Source organism: Talpa occidentalis, unplaced genomic scaffold, assembly GCF_014898055.3.
Source record: "Talpa occidentalis isolate TD23 unplaced genomic scaffold, MPIMG_talOcc4v2.1 talOcc4.10, whole genome shotgun sequence".
Classification (NCBI taxonomy): Eukaryota; Metazoa; Chordata; class Mammalia; order Eulipotyphla; family Talpidae; genus Talpa; species Talpa occidentalis.
Genome location: NW_023600993.1, coordinates 24,588,473 through 24,612,162, shown reverse-complemented (window position 1 = coordinate 24,612,162; position 23,690 = coordinate 24,588,473). Strand labels below are relative to the sequence as shown.

At 35.8% G+C, this 23,690-nt stretch overlaps 1 protein-coding gene across 10 annotated transcripts in view; it reads left to right on the top strand.

Annotated features, from left to right (window-relative positions):
* Positions 1-23,690, top strand: part of CLASP2 (cytoplasmic linker associated protein 2) — a 149,847-nt gene that overhangs the window by 62,212 nt on the left and 63,945 nt on the right. For 6 of the 10 annotated variants that reach the window (XM_037526019.2, XM_037525998.2, XM_037525983.2 and 3 more), the window contains 5 exons: positions 5,476-5,558; positions 8,111-8,203; positions 9,812-9,957; positions 12,243-12,378; positions 16,699-16,769. In XM_037526019.2, the coding sequence (XP_037381916.1) occupies positions 5,476-5,558; positions 8,111-8,203; positions 9,812-9,957; positions 12,243-12,378; positions 16,699-16,769 (529 nt within the window). The remainder of the gene's footprint in view (positions 1-5,475; positions 5,559-8,110; positions 8,204-9,811; positions 9,958-12,242; positions 12,379-16,698; positions 16,770-23,690) is intronic. The other 4 variants (XM_037526026.2, XM_037526085.2, XM_054693018.1 and 1 more) reach the window with 1 other exon arrangement.

The following is a 23,690-nucleotide window of genomic DNA, read 5'->3' as shown; positions in this document are numbered from 1 at the left end:
ATGGCCTTTTTTAGTATAGATAACCCATTATCTCAGCATTTTGTGAAGTTTAAGAAATTATTATTGAATAATTTATACTTTCTCCATTGATCTGAATCAACTCCTTTGTTATTTATCAAAGTTTCATGTTTTATGAGTCTATTTCTGAACTTTGCATTTTGCTTATTTCATCAGTATAGCCCTACAATGACTTTTAATTGTCATAATTAGTTGTGTTTGGTATGGTTTATTCCTAGATACCTCAAAATATTTATTACGATTGAATATAGCATATTTTTAAATTAAGATTTCTTTTTTTTTTTATGATTTATTTATTTATATAAGCACTGGGTACAGTCAAAAGCACAGGAGGGTGAGAGAATTCACCAAAGCCAGAGCGGGGAGCAGAACAGACAGACTGATGAAATACACTGCTGAGGGGAGCAGCAGGCACGGCAGGAGAGGTCTGCTGTGCCATGTGGGACCCTCGCCAGTGGCGGGGGATCGAACCGGCGCTGCAGAGGCTGCGGGCAGCTTCGCAGTCCAGCGTTCAACTGCTGTGCCACCGGGGAGACCCTAAATTAAGATTTCTTTGTTGATGATGCTTAGAAATGAAATTGGTTTTTGTATTTTGATTTTCTAGTCACCTTGCTAAAGTTTAATTTTTTTTTTAATTTTTATTTTTTATTTTTATTTTTATTTTTTTTGATGGGACGCTCGCCGGCGCTTGGGAACAAACCGGCGCTGCAGAGGCTGCGGGCAGCCTGGCAGCCCAGCGCTCAACCACTGTGCCACCAGGGGAGGCCCTAAAATTTAATTTTTAAATGAATTTGCTATATTTGTCTTTTATATCTACACCAGCATTTTGCAAACTACAGCCAATAGACAAAATCTGCCTCTGCTATCTGGTTTTTTTTTTTTTTTTAAGTAAAAATGTATTGGATGGAGCTACACCCATTCATTTGTGAAGATTTGAGGCCATATAGCCAGCCCATTAAGCCTTAAAATACTTGTTACCTGGTCCTTCACAAAAAAGTTTGCCCAACTCCTATTTAGACTGATAACATCTTTTGTTTTCTTTCAGTGCTTTTCATTTTTTCTACTTGTAGTCTCAAAAAATAGTTTTGTAGGTACACAATTTTAGATTGATAATATTTTCTTTCTAAACTTGAAAGATATTAATACACTCTGTCTCAGCTGTTGCCTTTGAGAAGTCTTTTCTTCTCTAGATGATTTCTTCTTCTTTGATGGCTATATCTTTGTCTTTGGTGTTAGCAGTTACACCACAGTACTAGATGTGGATTTCTTTTTATCCACATGTATGTGGTGAGTCTATAGATTCCTGGTTTTCTTGAGTCTAGCAAGTTCACAACAATTATCTTTTTAACTATTGAGTTTCTTTCATTCTCTCCATTATATATTTGAGGCACCCAATTATATATGTATATACACATATACACACATATATATATATATATATATATATATATATATACACACCTATATACTTATATAGGGGTATGTGTATGTATTCTTATGCTATCTTCATATCTCTTCTGTATTTCCATTTTCCCATTTCTCTTTGTCAAAAGGGCAAGTTTATTATAAAAAGGGAAGGGAAGTAAAGGATGCTTGAGCAGACACATGTGGACAGAAAGAGCAGCCCCTGAAAGGGACAGGTTTGTTATAAGAGAGACCTGGGCCTCCCTGGTGGTTCAGGGGTTAAAGACAACGCTGTTGAGCTATCTCTCTTCATAGCGCTCTTCAAATTCTCTGGTAGTGTTAGTGAATTCTCTTTAAAAGTATTGATTTTATGTGAAATCTCTTTTGGTTCACACCATATTTATCCCTGCATTGTTTCTCCATCTTTTAGTTTCCTCTTTAGTGCTGTTCTTTTCATTGTAGCGTGAGAATATTCTGCCCCTTTGCACTTCTGACATTGTCCTTGCTTTTATATCTGAAACATACTGCTTTTCCCTTTGCCTTATTCACTTTTGTATACAGCACTTCATCTTAATAATAGTTAAATACTAAATATAGTGGAGTTTTCTCTTCATATTTAAACCTCTTAAGGTAATATTTGTGAATTTCTGATTTCTGCCTATTCTAGCCAGCCTAACATTCTGGAAACAGTAATGTCTCCTGAATGACAGTCTCCTCTAATCCTCCCTGCCACTGGATAATCAAAGCATTATGATTTGAGTGAATTGTAACTTTCAAAGTTGACATATGTCCTTAGTTAGAGACTCATTTCTCTGATGGTATTTGGGATTTATTCAGATGTTCTGCATTCCCTTGAAGGTCCTTGATGTGTTTGTGGCAAATGAATTACTCTGTTGGAGCTAACATTCTATATATGATACCTTTTGTAGATTGCATGCACACTATATTAACTCTTCATAGTGATCTCCACTACACTTTTCCATTCCTCTGTTAAACTTGGTCTTCCACATCTTGACACGTTGAAGTTGTTAACTAACTCCCCCAGTTGAGATGTGTGCTTTCCAAGAGTCAGATGTTTGCTTTCAAAATGACCTAATGATTGCTCTTGTTATGTTAATTGGCAGTAAAAATTTATTATTATGAGAAGAAAGTTGTTCATGAAAATTGTTGATAAGAATTAATTTGAAGAGATATGAACACTCCTATTTCCATTGCAGCACAATTTACAGTAGTCAAGTTGTGGAACAACCTAAGTTGCTCAATGACAGATGTGTAGATAAAGAAGATGTAGTGTAGATATACACACACAATGGACTACTACTTAGCTATAAAAAGATGAAATCTTAACATTTGCAGCAACATGGATGGAACTGGAGGGAATTATGCTAAATGAAATAAGTCAGAAGGAGAAAGATAAATACTGGTTGATGGTACTCATATATGGAATATAAAGAAACAAAACAAAGGAGCAGACAAAATTAAACCAAAACAAACCCTAGAAATATGGTCACAGAATTGAGGCTACCGGAGTGGGCCAAAGAGGGATGGGAAACACGTGGGTCCATTGGACTATGGTTGAGGGACTCTGGGTGCTTGGGTGGTAGATGTGGTGTGGTCACATGCAGCTGAAGAAGTGTGAACCTACCCCTTTAAATCATATGCAATGCTGTAAATTAATGATACCTTAATGAAAATAATGTTATAGGGGGAAATAATTAGCAAGTTAAGTCTGGGAGAAAAAAACTGTTGAATGTTTAGAAACTGTTTTACAATGACAGGTCCCCCAAAAATTGATGTTCAGTGTCCTGAGCAAGACAATTGTGGAAAATTGGAAAGAAATTGTAAAAATCTAGACTTAGTAGTCAAAAATAATATTATTTGTAAATGAATGTAGAATGCTATAAGGTGTTAAGAATATATAGTTATGGACGTGAGGGTGATGTGGCTGCAACATCTGTCACCCCACTGGTCACCAGGGTTGATTTGGCCTGTTTGGCTGAGTAAGTGGGTATTCCCTTCACCCCTCACTACTACTTGCGGGCTCCCCTACAATAGAGACTTCTTCAGTCAAGGTTATATGAGTATATGAGCTGCGCTTCCTGCTAGAACCCCCAAAGAAGCTCTCAAGAATATACAATTAGATATTTTATTTTTTGGTTTGTTTTTATAACTGATTACTTTCAGTTAGTTACTAGGACTGATTGTGGGGATTGGTTGAGAATACTTTTGTTTTATTGAATTTTTTTTTACTATCTGGGGAATAATTGTTACTTATTTACTCTTATAATTGAATTTCTTATAGTAAACTCAGATTCATTTCTCTTTATTAAATTGTCCTTGCTTTTAATTTATAGTTTATATTACCCTGCAACTTGATATTATGCTGTTCTGTGGTTCATCTTTTATTGCTGTTAAAATTCACAAAGGTGTTTTGTTTTGTTTTTTGAGATGAGCTTCTTATCTACCTTTGGAAATCCTGAGTTTCTTTTTATTAATAGCATGGTAGGGCCTCCCTGGTGGCGCAGGTGGTTGAACGCAGCGCTGTGAAGCTGTCCGTAGCCTCTGCAGTGCCGGTTTGATCCCTGCTGGCCTCAGAGCAACCCACCTGGCAAGCAGACCTCTCCTGTCTCACCCGCTGCTTCCCTCAGCAGTGTATTTCGTCAGTCTGCCTGTTCTGTTCCCCACTCTGTCTCCAGTGAATCCTTTCACCCTCCCACACATCTGGCCTGTACCCCGGTTCTTGTATGAATAAAATAAATCTTTAAAAAAAATAGCATGGTGTTTGTTAATTTTTTAAATCTAGTTTTTCAGTCCTAATATTTCTGTTGGTAGATGACAAAACAAAATTGTGGAGATAGTTTTAATTTAGTTTTTTAATTGGAGAAGTTTTTAAGTTAATTTTCCTTTGGGATACAAATGTTGTATAGTTGAAATCCATTTCATGTGTTGAAATCTTACCATGGAGAAATAAATATATAATGTAGAGTTAGAAAGTAAGTACTTCCTGTAATTAGCCAGGGTTGTCAGGAGACAGAAACCACAAGTTACTTTTACAGAGAGAAATTAATAAAGAATTGTTAAGTGGGTATTGATGCCTTAAGAGTGCAAAGAAAGAACTGTGAAGTGTGATGGCAGTAGTGAACAGCTCCTACCCCCAGAGCTGGCAAAACTAAATAGGCTAACAGTATTAAAACTAAGAGAGTTAGAGGAGGGTCCCTGCAAAGCCTGGAAGCAGATTTGTGATGAGGGGACACCAGCTGACTGGTATCTCTGAGTGCAGTGAACTGGTTCAGGAAATGATAGAAAAACTGTAGGCTGGAGCCCTGGAACCAGGCGCTGCTACTAAAATAAGTAGTCTGCCAGAGTTGCTGGGGTTTTAGTAAGAGCAGGAAGCGCCATTCAGGATGGAGCAGATTCCTTCTTTGTTCAGCTTCCAGCCTCTCTACAGCATTCTCTCCAGTTTAATAGGAAACTGTTAGAATCAGCAAGAAAAAAAAAAAAATGGTTGCTCATTCCAATGGTTGCTCAGCCCAGCATCACAAAATATGAGGGTAGATTTGGAGTTGAAGGAAAATATATAGCTTCATTACTGGCTCTGAACTATGACGTAGTAAGCTTTCTTTTTTACTGTGTAATGAAAGATTATTTGTATATTTTAATTCAAGCCTCTCATTTTTCTCACATTCTTTCCTTACCACTGCAACATATATAAAGTCTCTGCGTCACTTATTTGTGTCATTTATTAACATTTAGTGTCATTTAAAATTGCTAGTCAGCTTTGTTTTTGCTTTCACTTAAATTTCTTGTGTCCTTGCTATTGCTGTTGACTCTGTTGTTAGGATTTTACTACCAGCCTAGCCTAGTATTTACAGAGAGATAATCAACTACTGCCTAGTACCTTAACTTTTCTGAAAGTTGGAGGTTTTTTAAAAAAAATCCTTTTCTTACAAAATAGAATGTCTCAAAATTATACCTTTGTTATATTTTTCATGTTGTCCTTTTTGCTAAAATGCTTAAAAATAAACTTTAAAAAATAAATTTCTTTTTAATTAGCAGGTGCTGCTAAGGAAGGAGGTGCTGGAGCAGTTGATGAAGACGACTTTATAAAAGCTTTTACAGATGTCCCTTCTATTCAGGTAACGATACTAGTAAAGTGGCACTCCCCATGACTGTTGCCTGTGTGCCTTGTCATTTAATTCTTTTGTTCCTGCTTTAAATTTCTTTTTTTCCTTAATGACTAATGAAATATTTGACTTTGCATTACCAAGCTATTAATAAATGTTGTACATTTATTTTTCGGTGAGACTGAAATAAAATTAAATTCAAATGGTTGAAACCTGTTACATTGCAATGTCCAGTTACATCCACATTTTTTCCAAGGTGCCATTTTTTAAAATGAGTTCAGTAACATTGCATTATAACATTATTATTTCATAGTTTCAGGTGTGCATCACTGAAGATCAATATGTGTATATACTACATTTTAAGTTCACCACTAAAAGTTGAAGGTGCTTATAATACAGTGTTCTGGTTTTTAATTCCTGCTTCTTTGCCCACTTCATCTCAGTCTCCTCTGTAGGTACATCCTTTTCTGCTTGCCTGTTAGTTGGGTGTCTTAACAGTTTATTCTGAGCACTCACTTCTCACTTTCCACTTTCTTACTCAGTTACTTCCTTCAAACTCATGGCTTCAGTTCCCACTTTTACATAAATAATGTGCTGATTTTTATCTCTATGCTAAACTTCTCTTGAGTGCCATAATTTCTCCACTGACATCCTTAGATGTCTCAGAGGCATCCCCAACTCAACCTGTTCAAAGTTAAGCTCATGATCTTCCTCTTGCAAACTTTCTCTTCCACTGCTTTGTATGTGGAGACCATTACTTAATCATTACAAAAATCAGAAAGCTAGAAATCATTTTATTGCAACAGATCCCTAACAGTGGTATTCAGAAATTCTTTTGCTTATATAACGCCCTGAAAAGAATGCTTAAAAACTCTGTTCCCCTCACTGAAGTAATTTTTTTTTTCCTTTTTCTGAGAAGGGGGATCCTTGCACTGTATTCCAGAGCAGTGCATCTTAAAAGGTCAAGTGTAGCAGAAGGGCCTGCCTTTTTTTTTAAAAAAACATTTGGGAAGGACTGTTGTGAAGCAAAGGTGGGGACAGGAAAGAGCCAGCCTCCAGGAACCATTCTCTATTTAATGTTATCTGGTCCCCCTCCTACCTCTTCATTCTTGTGTCACACTCTTAGGTGTGTTTTGTTTTGTTTTTTTAATTTTATTTTTATATTCCCCATACAATTACAACCCCTTATTTTGACCCCAATCGTTCCTTTCCCCACCCCCCCATCCCCCATAGAGTGTCTCTGATTCATAGTTGTTTGTTGATTTTGATATTTTCTTTCTTATAGTTATTCTTTTTCCTGGTCCCTTATTTAAGTTTTCTAGATTCCTGCTATGAGACACTCTTGGTTTTTTGGTGGTGTGCCTGAAAGGGTTTTTGTCTTTTGAGTGGGGAGGAAATTTGTTTTAAATAAAAGAGGAATTTAATGGCCACTGAAAATGAAACACTAAGTAGGGCTGTTTTTGTGAAGACATCTGTTTAATACTATTCAGACAACCCCATTTCTCCATCCCTCATTTCCAAATTCCTCTACTTTGTCTTCCCTCATGGTTAGCAACATAGCGTGAGGTTAGAGCTTCACACCTTCAATACCCTCTACCTATTTTCCAGTGGATTCTGTAAACTAAAGTTGAACTGATTTAGGAGACATACCCACACCTGAACCTTAACTGGAAAGTAGAACAATGCTGTGCACTGAATGACTTATACCTGCATTATTGGCTCTTCCTCTGGCCCCCTTTGCACTCTGACCTTCTTTCATTTTCTTTCTGTCGTGAAGCCTTTGCTCATGTTCTGGGAAGGCTAATCTCTTTAGCCTAATGTCCGACTAGTTCTTCAGTTGTAGTGTGACTAGAACACAGTTCCAGCTTGATTTTTCTAACTATTGCAGTAGGTCAAACCCACTATCATATAGATTTTCGTGGCACTTTGTAGTTCACCTTGGTAGTACTTTTTATTTGTAATTTCATATTTTCCAATATTTGATTATCTGCCATTTGATTGATTTCTTTTTTCTCTCTGACTAGATTATAATCTCCATAAGGCAAAATTTCATTTCCTTAGTACCTAGCATATTACATTCTTGTTACATGAATATTAGTTAAGTGATGAAAGGATAATGGTGTTTCACAGATAGTTGGCTTTAGAGGAAAAAAAGCATGTACCTTCCTAGCTACAGGGGAGGGGAGGTGGGGATTAATTTACAATGTCCTTTTGCAGTAGTGTATAGGTTTGCAATATTGTATGTGACTAGAATAGGTATTTATATACCTGACATCACTTTGAGAAATTAGGTATGTTTTTATTAATTCTTAGGATATTTTCATCTTGTTTTTAAATGACAAAGTATTTTAAAAGTATATCTATGATTACCCATGAATGGGAAATAACATGAGAATAATAATAAATAGGAAAGAAAAAGCATTTTTATTGTCTGTATTAAAAATGATGCTAGAATGGGGAAATAACCTTCCTATTTGAAAGGTTATTTTAAGTATCATGACATAATTTTGACATTGCCTATGGCAAGAAACACTAACACCATAATTTTGAATGTTTTCCTTAAGATCTATTCTAGTCGAGAACTTGAAGAAACACTAAATAAAATCAGGGAAATTTTGTCAGATGACAAACATGACTGGGATCAGCGTGCCAATGCAGTAAGTTTTTTCTTTTTTGATCTCATTTTTTTCAATGTTCTTTTTCAAACACATGGGAATTCAGTAGTAGTACTATCTAGTATTTGCTAATATAAGTCTGCTAGGTAACATTTCTTTTTTGATGACACAGTAAGGAAATAGGCATAATCTTATTTAGGGTCAATTTTAATTGTTTTTACTGACCAGGTGTTACTGTCTGACTCTTTTGACATTTTCTCCACATGTGCTATTTGTTGACTGATGCTGAAATATGTGAGCCTCATAGTCTCTCAAGGCTGTCACCATTGTGGTTTAACACCTTACTCAATTCTCATAAGATTTACCTATAAGCAGTTCACTTTGCCTGTATGCTAAATATTTTCATAGTATTAATAAAAATTCACAGCAATTATATCTGCCTGGATTTTTTCTCTTTTTCTTACTCTCGCTGAATATGATATTTTTACCCATGATTTTTAAAAAAAGTCTTGTATCCGTAAGTTAAGAATATTTTATGTAGCTTAAATTTCTTGAGAAAATATCTGATAAATTTAAAAATTATATTTGTATTGACAAAGAACTGCATATATATTAAAGTTTGTAAATTTGTTAAATTTATGTCTTGAACACCTCAAGAAACCAGAGACAGGATTCTGTTTGAAGGCTTCCTTCTCTTCTGAGAGTCCCCAGTTTCTATTTGATTAATTAAATTAAATGTATCTTTTTGACAAATTGAACTTTATGATACTCTTAACAAAAGATAACTAATCAACTTCTCTTTGAAAGGAAGTCTGCATTTAAGATCTGAAAATATTTTAACAGAATATGTTGCTCCAACTTTGTAAATATGGTTCTGTGTGGTATAATTTTATTAGTTAGGTCTGGGTTTATTTGGAAAACATTTGGCAATCCTCTAAAAAGTTTTGCTGCTGGTATAGAAATTGGGAGAAAGCTGTTTCAAAAAGTAAGTGTGTTAACCTTAGAATAGAATACGCTAAATGGCTTTATGGCTGGACCTTTTAATTCTGTACTTTGGTTATGAATGAATATAGTTTTCCAGATTTGGGGCTCTTAAAAATAAGGTTCCTTGCTAAAGTAAGGTATCAGCTAAATAAATAAATAAATAAACAAAATTAACAGGCAACTATAAATCAGAGACATTCTGCAGGGGAGGGAGAGGAAGAGGGATCAAAACAGGGGAGGGAAGAACACAAGGGACTATGGTCATGGTGCATGGGTGAACTAGTGGTGGGAGTTTTATGGGGACTACACCTGAGAGGAGAAAGAATACATTGTACAAAAATGAACAATTATGTAAAATATATATAAGCAAATTAATTTATTTTAAAAATAATTAAGCAGGATCCTAACTAGAGAATGGTAATGGTTGTACATTTTGGATGAACTTGCTATCAGTGAAATGTATGCTTTGAAATGGCTAAAATGGAAACTTTTATGTAGACCTGTATTTAAAATTATATAAATGCAATGAAATATATGAATATAATTTGAAATATAAATACAGTGAAATGCTACTTTTAGCTATTATTTTTGAAATAATGAAATTCAGATAGCTTTTGTTTTTTTTAATACCACTTATGTCAATAATGAAGATTCTTTTTATTTTAGCTTAAGAAAATTCGTTCATTGCTTGTTGCTGGAGCTGCACAATATGACTGCTTTTTCCAACATTTACGCTTGTTGGATGGAGCACTTAAACTTTCAGCTAAGGATCTTAGATCTCAAGTGGTTCGAGAAGCTTGCATTACTGTAGCGTGAGTATATTCCTTTTGTGATAAGTATTTTTTAATGAATAAATGTAGTGCTCATTGATTCAGTGCTCATTAAGTAAAGCAGTAGCAGGCTAACCCAAAAAGCGTATATATTTTCAAAAAATTATTTTTATTATACATAAGGATTCAATTTGTGTGATTGAAAAAAAATCCTAGCTCTTTATACCAACCATATACTGTGTTTATATGTTTAAAACATAGTAGTGGATTTTGGTCACTAACTTTATTTTTTTTTTTAAGATTCATTTTTATTTATTTATGCATACAAGAACTGGGATCTAGGTCAGAGGTGCAACGGGGTGAAAAGATTCACCATAGACAGTGGAGAGCAGAACAGGCAGATCTACTGAAATATACCTCTGAGGGGAGCAGTGGGCGAGACAAGAGAGGGCTGCTGCCATATGGGTTAATTCCCTAGCTGGGGGTCAAACCCAGGCCCTCCTAGTGGGCCGTGGCAGTGGTAGCACCGAGACTTAACCTTTAGGCCTCCAGGGATGCCTAATTTGGGTAATTTTTAAGCTCTCTTTTTTTTTCTGATATTTTAGCAGTTATCCTCAAATTGTTGCACCCATTGTTAATTTATCAAAATTTAAACTGTACCAACATATCAAAATAATTTACTCTCTCTCGCTATACCAAAACAAAACAAAAACCCACAAAGGTAACCTTGGAAAGTATTTTATAATCATACTTCTGCTTCTGACCATGATGTAGTAACTGGTACAGGATTAACCCTCTTACAGAAAGTTGGATAAAATATATAAAATAGTTATTTACAGATAGTGGGACTGTGCAGGACATGATTTTTGAAAGAAGTAAATGTGTTAAACCATTATGATCGTGATCATTTTGACCTGAGAGCACTTTCTGGATCATGGGGAAGGAATGGAGAATCCAAGCAGAGCTAGGCAGTCTCCAAGTTGAAGGAGAAACAGATAGGTGTTTCTGAAGGTTGAAATAGCTAAAATTTGTAATACAGAATACTGGACTGAAGAGAGAGACTCAGAAAAATGACTGTAACAGTCTGCATTGGGGATCCCATGAGTCTCAGTGAATATTATTGAAAGGCGCAGCTCTCTGAAGACCAGAAAGAACTGCTGAACATGTAGAGGTAAACATCAATTCCCAGAGCTCAATTCAGTCTGAGAGAGGTTCAAGTTCTGATGAGCCAGAATGGAGAAATCTTCTTGAACATCTACCATATTTAGTAGAGCTCTCAGAAAAAGTCATTTTATAGGAATAATACTATACCAGCTCTAAAGTGAGGGCTACTCTAGACCCCACTCCTCTCAATAAGCTTATAAAGATCAAACTGATTCCCAAGTACATTATCTGCCACCAGAATAAAACTCATGACCTTTAAAGAAGACAAAGACATCCAGATACAGATGATACCTCTTTGCTTCTGATTTGAGGTTTCCTTTTGCCTTTGAGTTTAGACATTGGATAACTGAAAGTATAGCTGTATATACTACAAATAGGTCTGAATGTGAGTACTTCTTTGAATCAGGAGTCTGAATTTTTGGAGCTAACTTTGGCCAAATCATGTATTTTAGATAAGGTAATATATAGAAGTTAACTGATACTCCGAGTGTTGTCACAGTTGTGATTATAGCATCCATCCATGATTTTATCTAAAATCATGCAATTAAAGCTGAATTAGTGGTGTTACTACACATTTGGAAAGAGAAGACAGATGTCCTTAGGGTTACCCAACTAACTAGCATATAGTACAGTTGTATTTCTAATGAAGAACATTGAAATTCTATATTTGGTGTACCAAAGTGTTAGTATGTATTTGTGACTAAAATAGTGGTAATACTGTTTGATAGAAAAAGAGAATGTCTGCAAGAGTACTGATTTGGGTGAGATTTCAGATTTGTTTGTAAAATATTTTGAATTTAAGATTGGTTTTGGGGCATTAGAATGGAAATGTCTGATAGATACAGACTAAAACTCAGTGCAATTAGAGCTGAATGTTTTACCTGTCTTTTTAATGGTTAAAGTCTGAGAACAGGTGACTTCTCCAAGTACCAAAGAGATATTGCCAAGAGATAAGAAATGGTAAATTTCAGTTTTGAACTATAAGTTACAGGTTAGGGGAAAGAAGGAAGTTCAGAATATCTGCATTTCTTTTTGTCATTTTGTTCTGTCATTAGAACTGAGTAGAATTAAAATTCCTAAATTCTGTAAAAGAACATTTTAAAATTATGTGATCTTAAACCTCTTTACTATTTTTAAAAGACATATTTTGTTTTTCATTGCAGCCATCTTTCAACAGTTTTGGGAAACAAGTTTGATCATGGCGCTGAAGCCATTGTACCTACGCTTTTTAATCTTGTCCCCAACAGTGCAAAAGTCATGGCAACTTCTGGATGTGCTGCAATCAGATTTATCATTCGGGTAGGTTCTCTTTTCTTTTTCCCTGTCTTTTTCTCAGTATACTTAAAGAAGTCATTGATACTTTTTAACCCCAAAAGAAAATCACTTGAATTATTTTCTTATAAAAACAATACATGGTATTATAGATTAGCATTTACATAATACAAAGGATTTTGCTTTTTAGCGTCAAAATATAAAAATGGCATTTATATTTTACATATGTAGGACATGTGTACCTATTAGGTAATTTACATATTTGTGTATATAGCACTTATTATGGTATCTATATATACTATAAAATATGTTTTTAACTTGCTTTGTAAACTTGGATATGAACAAGTTCCCTTGTCCATCATGTACACCTTTTTTTTTTTTTTTTTCCCCTAAATCAGTTCTCTATTAAAGGTCATAACACTAAATTGTCCTTATTGTTCTTCTCCCTCAAGTTTATGGAGTGCCATTTTCTCCATTCTTTACCAATATTGTGTATTTCTCCTAAAGCTTTTATAATATTAAGTAAAATAGTATTTCATTTTCTACCCAACATTTCTTAGGTTATTAGGGATGTTAGGTATTTTTTATAATTCTTCTGTGGACTGCCAGTTTATGCTCTTGTGCAATTTTTCCTCTTGAATTTTATGGCCATTTTGTACATTAATTTTGTGTTATATAAGTTGCAAATATTTCCTATCAGTCATTTCTTCAAATATTGTTTAAGCTGTCATTTCTTACATACAGTACAGCCTTAAAATTTTTATGCTTTGAGACAATGTTTCTTTCGTGCTTTTTGTTATAATTAAGTGACCTTTCCCATTTAACAATTACAAAAATACTCGGTTGCTTAAAACTTTTGCAATTTTATTTCTTAGGTTTAACTCTAACCAGATTTTACTTCTATGCGAAGTATAGCTATCTAACTTGATTTTAAATACAAAACCAATGACATGTAGGGAATTACGCTTCTTGAAAATGGTGAAATGCCACCATTTCACATAGTAATTTTTTTTTTTTTTTGGTGGGGGGGACCCTTGCCGGTGGCCAGGGATGGAACTGGCACTGCAGAGGCTGTGGACAGACTCGCAACCCAGCGCTCAACCACTGCTCCACCAGGGGAGGCCCTCTCATAGTAAATTTTTATAAATAAATGGTCTTTTTCTTAAATGCCATCTCTTTTTTTTTTCCATCTCAGTTTTTTTGATGTCTGTTCTTTCCTTTAAAGAAATGAAGTTTGTTTCTCATATTGCTCTCTCTGAGAGCAGATTTTCAAAAAAATCTGACCCTGTGTGTGAGAATGGCCCTTTATCTCTGTTTTAATGATTCTCTAAAAACAGCACTTTTGTAACAGTGTTGAAAAATAGTGGGAATTATTGATATCTTTGTTTTACCCATAAATTTAATAGGAATCCTTTAAATTGATGGTTGGTATGGGTTTTTGTGGATACCCCATATTAATAAACTGTGGAAATTTCTCATTCTTATTTTGCTAAGTATTAATCAAGAATAGACATTGAGTCTTATCAAATATCCCTTGAATGTCTTTAGAAATGAGTATCTCTTCATTTATTCATTGAACAGCTAGGAACTAAATTCTGCTTAGCCATTGTACCTTATAATATAGCTAGATTCACTTGTCTGATATTTTGGTTAAGATTTTAGCATTTGTTTAAATATATGAGCCTATTTTCTGTATTTTCCTGTATTTTACATATTTTGTTATTATATTCTATTTTTAGGGTTTAATAACCTTTGAAAGTATCTAAAACATCTCTAATGTTTTAGACTGGGCATTTTTAAATCTGTTTTTGAAATGTTGGTTGGTTGTATTTTTTTAGAATACCAATTTCATATAGACTGAAGAATTTTTTTGCATAAATTTTGTATTCTATATTCTCTAAATTAAAAGTCTTTCTGCCTCTGTGGTTATAGTACCACTTTCGGTATTATATTACACATTTATTTACTTATTACTTTATTGCCACTTTTATTCCTTCTGTTACTCTTCTACAGATTTTGAAAGTCCCGGTGCTATTTATCACTTCTTGAATAATGTTTTGTCTTATAGCAGTACATGTTCTTAGGAAAATACCTTTAAATTTATACTTTACAATACCTATTTTGCACATTTTATACATTGTTACAAATTGCTCATTTTTCATGAGCTTGTCTCATGTTACTGTTTTACTAGCCTGTCATACCTTGAAAATGCAATCAGGTATTCTTTTTTTTTCATTTTCTGTTATTTCATATGTCCCATATTTTGTTTTCCAGGAACTACTTGCTTAGATTGCTCTACTTGATTCCTCATTCTCCTTTTAATTTTAGTTAATCTTTTTTTTCCAGTTGTCCACTTGTTTTAAAGTCTAAATTGTTCTTTTTTTTTTTTTAAGATTTATTTATTTATGCATACAAGAGCTGGGGTACAGGCCAGAGATGTGGGGGGTGAGAGGATTCACCAGAGACAGTGGGGAACAGAACAGGCAGACTGACTGAAACACACTGGTGAAGGGAGCAGCGGGCGAGTCAGGAGAGGTCTGTTTCACCATGTGGTTTCTCCCTGGCCGTCCAGGGATCGAACTCATGCTGCAGAGGCTGCACATTGCTTCATGGTGCGGTGCTCAACCCCTTGCGCCACCAAGCAGGTCCAAAGTCTATAAATTGTTCTAATGGTGTTTGCTTAAATGCTTTATAATTGTTAGGGTCACTTTTTATTTTCCTTTCGTATAAGTTCCCATGAATATACTGTAGTGGTAGTCAGCTTAATCTTATTCCCTGTCTCTGCCACTGGATATAGGTTAATCTAGCAGTAGGGTTTTGAAGAAGTTAGGAGAGAAAAGAATAGCAAGTGAGACCTCCTGGATAGTGTGCTGTGGCTAGGGAGTCTCCATGTACTTTAACTCCATAGCTGTGCATGGGCAGTGTGCTCTTCTGGATGAAAGCAGATGCACAGAACCCTTCCATGCTGAATGTAATGACTGAATAGCATGTAGGTCAGCACTCTCTTGCATTTTCTCACCTTGCATTTCTCTGTGAGTGGTTTCCTTTAATAGTAGCTGGAAAAGTTTTTGGTGGCAGACACTGATGAACCATGCACACTTTCCTTCAGTGGAAGACTTGTTCCCCAATTATGGAAATTTCTTTGGCCGTCAGCCTTCAGTTGCCATTCTCTTGAGATTGCCTCAGCTGTAGAAATCTGCCTTTCTCAGTGTCTTTCCCTTTCTTGGTATGGCCCACATCCAGTAATTGATTGATGTGGAAGTATAAAGGTTTGGCTCTCTTGGACCAATTCAAAACTACTCTGAAGGGCTGTTTTAACTCCAGAACTCCCTAATGGATTTGCATGAAGATATCTTTGGGATGTAGAACAGATTGATTTTTTTCCCTCTATCCCTTTCTGCTATACTTCCCTTCCCCAAGTTTAATCCCAAAGGCATTTCTTCATATCCTGTACACTAAATTCCATCTCAGAGCCTGCTTTCTAGATAGCCCAACCTGTACCATTAGCTTAGAAGAAAAATAAATTTAAGGTTTCAATTATGTATACTTCAGTTACTGTTTTATTCTTATGTCTATTATGAAAGTTTTAGTATTTGCTTCATTATAGAAGAGCATAAGAATTACTAATAGAGGGGGCCTCCCTGGTGGCGCAAGGGGTTAAGATGCAACCTATGAAGCTATCCGCAGCCACTGCAGCACGAGTTCGATCCCCAGCCAGGAAGGTGACCCACATGGTGCAGCAGACCTCTGCTGACTTGCCCGCTGCTCCTCTCAGCAGTGTATTTTGGTCAATCTGCCTGTTCTGTTCCCCACTTTGTCTCTGGTGAATCCTCTCACCACCTGTACCTCTGTCCTGTACCCCAGCTCTTGTATGCATAAATAAATAAATCTTTAAAAAAAAAGAATTACTAATAGAAATCAGATTATATCTATTGACATTTATCTAAACTCTAGGCAGTTATTCAGTTAAATCAGCGTACATTCCCAAAAAGTTAGGTATATGGAGTCACTCTGTTTACCTGTAATCATTGTAGTCAACATCCTCTACCAGCAGTAGCCATGGTGCTTCAGAAGGTATGACATACACATACCTGGTTCCTTTTAGCGCTCCTTCTCCCAAAAAGATCGCTTTCTTGACAGTTACATAATTATCCTGTCTTTATTATGTGTTATTATAACCACAGTACTGTTAAGTTTGGAAAAACTTTTTGACTCGTCTTAATTTCTTTCAGACTTTGATTTTGTCCTTTTCTAATATAACTAAATACTTGAATGTAAGGCAAACAGAAGAAGGGATTATGTGAAGTACACAGTATTTTTCAACTTTTTCTAAAACATCTTTTTCAGCATACTCATGTACCCAGACTTATACCTTTAATAACAAGCAATTGCACATCAAAATCAGTTCCTGTGAGGAGGTAAGTTTTGAAAAAAAAATTTTAGTATGGTTTTAATATTACATTGTGTTTAATTCTTATTCAAGTGTAAGAATTAGTTGTCATTAATTTCTTGTCTTGTAGAAACCTTAATAAAAATTTTTTATTTTATGTCATATGAGAGAAAAGGAATAAATATTTTAACCACCCATGTGTCTCAGTTTTACCATAATTATTTTTGGTTTATTTGGACTACTGATTGCTTGACTTTTGAGAGTATGGAGCCAAGAGTTAAACCTTGGTGAGAGATCTACATCTACCACTGAGTAACTGTCCAACCTTGGGCATTTATTTGTCTACTCTGAACCTCAATGTCTATATGTCAGTCGGACTAATGATAGAGAACCCAGAGAATTTAATAATGTTTACAGCAGAGTAAATAGCCATATAAAGTAAGGCGATCATTTCGCAAGTCTCTTTCCCTGTCTTCCTTCTTCCCTCTCTTTCTTTATGACTTCTACAATTTTTGATACCACCATTAGCATCATCTGTGATTAAAACAAGATTTGTATATTTGATGTTTAAGAAAATTTTAAATAACTCTTTCCCTTTTTTAATTTGATGACTATATTGTTTTAACTACTTTGAATGTTAGGAAGAGTGTAATAAGACATCTTTATTACTGTTGGGTGGTTTGGAGTTTTAGTGACTGTTGTTCAGTCATTTCTCTCCTACATTAGATGTCAAATCTGTCCAGTCTAGTTTTGTACAACCCACAAAGATGTTTTCTCACATTTTTGAAGATTATTTTTAAAGAGGGGAGGAGTGAGAATATGAGATAGACTGTATGTGGATCAAAAAAAAAATTTACTTTCTGGCCCTTACAGAAAAGGTTTACTGGTCTGTGTTTTACATTGAGGAAAATAGTAATTGGCGAAATAGGAATGTGACTAAGATAAGGGAGTCTGAAAATGAACTGTAAAATTGCTTTGAAAATGGGGACCCACTCAATAATTGTAGTGGAAATGAATGGGATTTAACCCAAGCAGAGATGTAAGCCATTGCTTATGCTGCAGAGCCATAGACAGGTACCTGGGGCTAGAACAAGTGATATATAGAAGGTTTCAATAGGAAAAGAGACTAGTATGGGGTCTGGGGGAAGGAGGATATAGAGGATTTCAAATGAGATGAAAAATTTTGACTTTTTATTTAATGGGGCTTATTATTATTATTATTATTATTATTATTTTTTTTTTGTTTTTGTTTTTTGTTTTTTGTTTTTTTTTTGTCATTTTATTTATTTTTTTTTTATATATAGCAATATTTTATTTATTTATTTTTTTCATTTTACATGCTTTTTTTTTTTTTTTGTTTTTTTTTATAAATTTTATTGTTATATTCCCCATACAATTGCAGCCCCCCATTCTGACCCCAATCCTCCCTCCCGCCCCGCCCCCTAAAAGTGTCTCTGGTTCATAGTTTTTTGTTGATTTTGATTTTCACTTTCTTATAGTTATTCATTTTCCTGGTCCCTTATTTAAGTTTTCTAGATTCCTGCTATGAGTGAGACCATCCGGTATTTTTCTTTTTCTTTTTGGCTTATTTCGCTGAGCATGATCCCTTCCAGCGCCATCCATGTTGCTGCAAATTGCATGTGTTTATCTTTTTTGAATGCTGAGTAATATTCCATGGTGTATATGTACCACATCTTCTTGATCCAGTCATCTATTTTTGGGCATTTGGGTTGTTTCCAAAGCTTAGCTATTGTAAACAGTGCTGCTATAAACATAGGGGTGCAGGTGTTCTTTGGAATTGATGTTTCTGTGTCCTTTGGGTAAATACCTAGGAGTGGAATTGCTGGATCATATGGAAGCTCTATGTTTAGTAGGTCCAGAAATCTCCACACAGCTCTCCACAGTGGTTGGACCAGTTTGCACTCCCACCAACAGTGCAGAAGAGTTCCTTTTTCTCCACACCCTCGCCAGCATTTGTTGTTGCTAGTTTTTTTAATATGTGCCATTCTCACTGGTGTAAGATGGTATCTCATGGTAGTTTTGATTTGCATTTCCCTGATTGCAAGTGATGTTGAACATTTTTTCATATGCCTGTTGGCCATTTGCATTTCCTCTTCAGAGAAGTTTCTTTTTAGCTCTTCTGCCCATTTTTTGACTGGATTATTTTCTTTGTTGTTGCTGAGTCTCATCAGCTCTTTGCAGATTTTTGTGATCAGTCCTTTATCATTAGTGTTGGGTGCAAAAATGTTCTCCCAGTTGGTGGGGTTTCTCTTTGTTTTTGTTATTGTCTCTTTTGCTGTGCAGAAGCTCTTTAATTTGATGTAGTCCCAGCTGTTTATCTTTGCCTTCACTATCACTGCTTGGGTGATGTGTCTGTAAAGATGTCTTTGATGTGCAGATCACGTAGTGTTTCGCCTATATTTCCTTCTATATTTTATGGTTTCAGGTCTTATGTCTAGTTCTTTAATCCATTTTGAGTTGACTTTGTGTATGGTGTGAGGTAGTGGTCAAGCTTCATTCTTTTGCATGTAGCGACCCAGTTTTCCCAGCACCATTTATTGAACAAACTTTCTTTGCTCCAATGCATAGTCTTTGCTCCTTTGTCAAAGATTAGTTGACCATAAATCTGTGGATTTATTTCTGGATTTTCTATTCGATTCCATTGGTCTGTATGTCTGTTCTTGTTCCAATACCATGCAGTTTTGATGATTATGGCTTTGTAGTATAGTTTGAAGTCTGGGAGTGTAATGCCTCCATTCCCTTCTTTTTTTTTCAGGAGAGCTTTGGCTATTCGGGGTTTTTTGTGATTCCATATGAATTTCATCAATAATTGTTCTATTTCTTTGAAGAATGACATTGAAATTTTGATTGGAATAGCATTGAATCTGTATATTGCTTTTGGAAGGATGGCCATTTTAATAATGTTTATTCTTCCAATCCACGAGCAGGGGATGTCTCTCCATTTCTTTGTGTCTTCTTCTATTTCTTTTAACAGTGTTTTATAGTTTTCTTTGTATAGGTCCTTTATCTCTTTTGTTAGATTTATTCCCAAATATTTGATTTTTTTTGTTTCAATAACAAAAGGGATGGTTTTTTTTATTTCTTCTTCTTCAGATTTATTGTTTGTGTATAGGAAGGCTACTGACTTTTGCATGTTGATTTTGTATCCTGCCACTTTACTGAACTGATTGATGAGTTGAATTAGCTTTTCTGTGGAGTTTTTGGGGTTCTCTATGTATAATATCATATCGTCTGCAAATAGTGATAGTTTGACTTCTTCTTTTCCTATTTGGATTTCTTGGATGTCTTTCTCTTGTCTTATTGCTCTGGCTAGGACTTCCAGTATTATATTGAAAAGCAGTGGTGAGAGTGGACATCCTTGTCTTGTTCCAGATCTTAATGGAATTGCTTTCAGCTTTTCACCATTGAGAATGATGCTGGCTGTTGGCTTGTCATAGATGGCCTTTATGATGTTGAGGTATGTTCCTTGTATCCCAAGAATTTCAAGGGATTTTATCATGAATGGGTGTTGCACTTTGTCGAAAGCTTTCTCAGCATCTATTGATATTATCATATGGTTTTTATATTTCTGTTTGTTGATGTGTTGGATAACGTTGATTGATTTTCGGATGTTGAACCATCCTTGTGCCCCTGGAATGAATCCTACTTGGTCGTGGTGAATTATCTTATGGATACATTGTTGGATTCTGATGGCTAAAATTTTATTGAGGATTTTTGCATCAGTGTTCATTAGGGAGATTGGCCTGTAGTTTTCCTTTTTAGTGTTGTCCTTGTTCGGTTTTGGTATTAGTGTAATGTTGGCTTCATAGAACGTGTTTGGTATTGTCCCTTCCTTCTCAATTTTTTGGAAGAGTTTGTGAAGGATAGGCACTAATTCGTCTCTGAATGTTTGGTAGAATTCATTTGTAAATCCATCAGGTCCTGGGCTTTTGTTTTTGGGGAGGTTTTTGATTACCATTTCAATTTCGCTAATTGTAATTGGTCTGTTTAGGTGTTCTATTTCTTCTTTATCTAGCTTTGGGTGATTGTAGAGTTGTAGGAATTTGTCCATCTCCTCTAGATTATTAAACTTGTTTCCATATAACTGTTCATAGTAGTTACTGATTATTCTTTTGATTTCTGCTGTGTCCGTTGTGATTTCTCCTCTTTCATTGATGATCCTGTTTATTTGTGCTTTCTCCCTTTTTTCCTTTGTGAGCCTGGCTAGGGGTTTGTCTATTTTATTGATTTTTTCAAAGAACCAGCTCTTGGTTTCATTGATCTTTTGGATTGTTTTTTTAGTTTCAATTTCATTTATTTCTGCTTTGGTTTTTATTATTTCTTTTCTTCTACTGGTTTTGGGGTTTTTTTGTTGTTCTTTTTCTAGATCTTTGAGCTTCGAGATTAGGTTGTTTCTTTGAGTTCTTTCTTGTTTCTTGATGTGAGCTTCTATTGCTATATATTTTCCTCTTATTACTGCTTTTGCTGCATCCCATACATTTAGGATATTGGTGTCCTCCTTGTCGTTCAATTCAAAAAATTTTTTAATTTCTTCTTTGATCTCCTCATTAGTCCAGTGGTCTTCCAGTAGTGTGGTTTTTAATCTCCATGAGGTAGGAAAGTTCCTTGCCTTCTTTTTATGGTTTAGTTCTAGTTTGATGCCTTCATGGTCAGAAAAGATGGTTGGTATGATTTCAATCTTGGTGTATCTGTTGATGTTTGTCTTGTGCCCCAGTATGTGATCGATCCTGGAGAATGATCCGTGTGCGCTTGAGAAAAATGTGTACTCCGTTTTTTTGGGGTTTAGTGTTCTATAGATGTCTGTTAAGCCCAATTGCTCTAGGTCCTTATTTAGAGCTTTGGTTTCTTTACTTATTTTTTGTCTTGTTGATCTATCCATTGTTGATAGTGGTGTGTTGAAGTCTCCCACTACGTATGTGTTTTCTCTGATGTCTGTTTTCAGAGAAGACAACAGTTGTCTGATATATTTTGGTGCTCCTTCGTTTGGTGAGTATATGTTAATGAGTGTTATTTCTTCTTGAAGTATTGTCCCCTTGATCATAATGTAGTGACCATTGGGGTCTCTTTTTATCTTTTTGAGTTTGAAATCTGTTTTATCTGATATAAGTATAGCTGTTCCTGCTTTCTTTTTTGGCCCATTTGCTTGTAGGATTGTTTTCCATCCTTTGACTTTGAGCCTATTTTTATCTTTTGTAGCTAAATGTGTTTCCTGGAGACAGCAAAAGGTTGGGTTTTGTTTCTTAATCCAGGCTGCAACTCTGTGTCTTTTTATTGCAGAGTTTAGTCCATTTACATTTAGAGTTAATATTGATATGTTAACATCTGTATTTGCCATTGTGTTTGTCTTTCCTTTGATTTTATTTATTTATTCTTTTAATAACTTTTTTTTTTTTTTGGCCTTCTTTCATTGTTATTCGTCCCTCTGAGGTTCTGGCTTTAGGACTCCTTGTAGTATTTTTTGGAGTGGGGGTTTAGTTGCAATGAAATTCCGGAGTTTCTGTTTGTCTGGGAAGGTCCATATTCTTTCTTCAAAAAGGAAGGAGAGCTTTGCGGGATAGAGTATTCTTGGTTGGCATCTGTTTTCTTGGAGTCTGTTGACTATGTCCCTCCACTCTCTCCTTGCCCGTAGTGTTTCTTCGGAGAAGTCTGATGTCAGCCTGATTGGCTTTCCTTTGAATGTTATCTGTTTCTTCCCTCTTGCCAGCTTCATTATTTTTTCCTTGTCCTGGATTCTTGGGAGCTTTACTATTATGTGTCTTGCTGTATTTTTTCTTTCGTCGTGGAAGTTTGGTGTTCTTCTTGCTTCTTGTATATCAATTTTCAGCTCCTTCTTCACATTTGGGAAGTTCTCTTCAATTATCTCTTTGAATATTTTCTCTGTTCCTACTTCTCTCTCCTCTCCTTCTGGTATTCCTATAACTCTTATATTTCCTTTCCTCATGGAGTCAGATAGTTCCCGAAGTCTTTCTTCATTCTTTTTCCTTCGTACTTCTCTTTCCTTTTCTGTTTTGGTTCTTTTTATTTCTGTGTCTTCAAGAGCACTTATTCGTTCTTCCATTTCATCAATTCTGCTTTCATTGCTTTTCCCAGAATTCTTTAGTTCTTCCACTAATTCTTTGATCTCCTGCATTTCTTTTACTTCCCTCTTTAGGGACTCAATTTCATTCTTCTGATCGTTGATTATTTTCCCTTATCATTGTTTTCCTTTATGACTTCTGTCAGTTTTTTAATCACGGCAATTTTAAATTCTCTTTCTGGAAGGCTCAGAAGTTCTTCCAAGTTACTGTCGTTGCAATCTGGGGGCTGGTTTTCTTTTTGTGGTGTGCTTTTTCTCTGGAGAGTTGCTAGGTTGCGTGTGGTTCTTCTCCTCCCTACTGTCTGTTTTCTAATTTGCCGTATGCGTTGGGACACTGTGTTGTTGGGACTGGCCGGCATCTTGGGTGGGCTTCTCTTCTCCCCTCTGGTTCCTCCTGGAGTCATCTGTCAGTTTCAAGCAGTCTTTATTGGAGAAAGGTCCCTGTCCAAAAATGTCGATATGGGGACACACTCCCCTGTGCGCCTGGTCTGCCCCGGCGGTGGGTTCCTGCTCCCCCTCTGGGCTTGGACTGCAGGCCAGAGGGGGTCTGGCGTGGGCGAACTTCCCCCGCTCACCTCTGGCTCCTGAGGAAGCCTTCTGCAGGTAGTCTTTACTGAAGAAATGTCCCTGTTCTAAAATAGTGATGTGGGACACACTCCCTGCGCGTCCGGTGTCAGGCACACTCTTCTGCGTGCCTGGTCTGCCCTGGCTGTGGGTGCTCGCTCTCCCTGTGGGCTCAGACTACTTGTTCGGAAGGGGCCGGGTGTGGGCTAACTCCCCAGCTGGCCACTAGTTCCTTCAGGAGCCTGTGCTGTCTACAAGTCGCTAGGTGGCGCCAAAGATCTCTCCTAG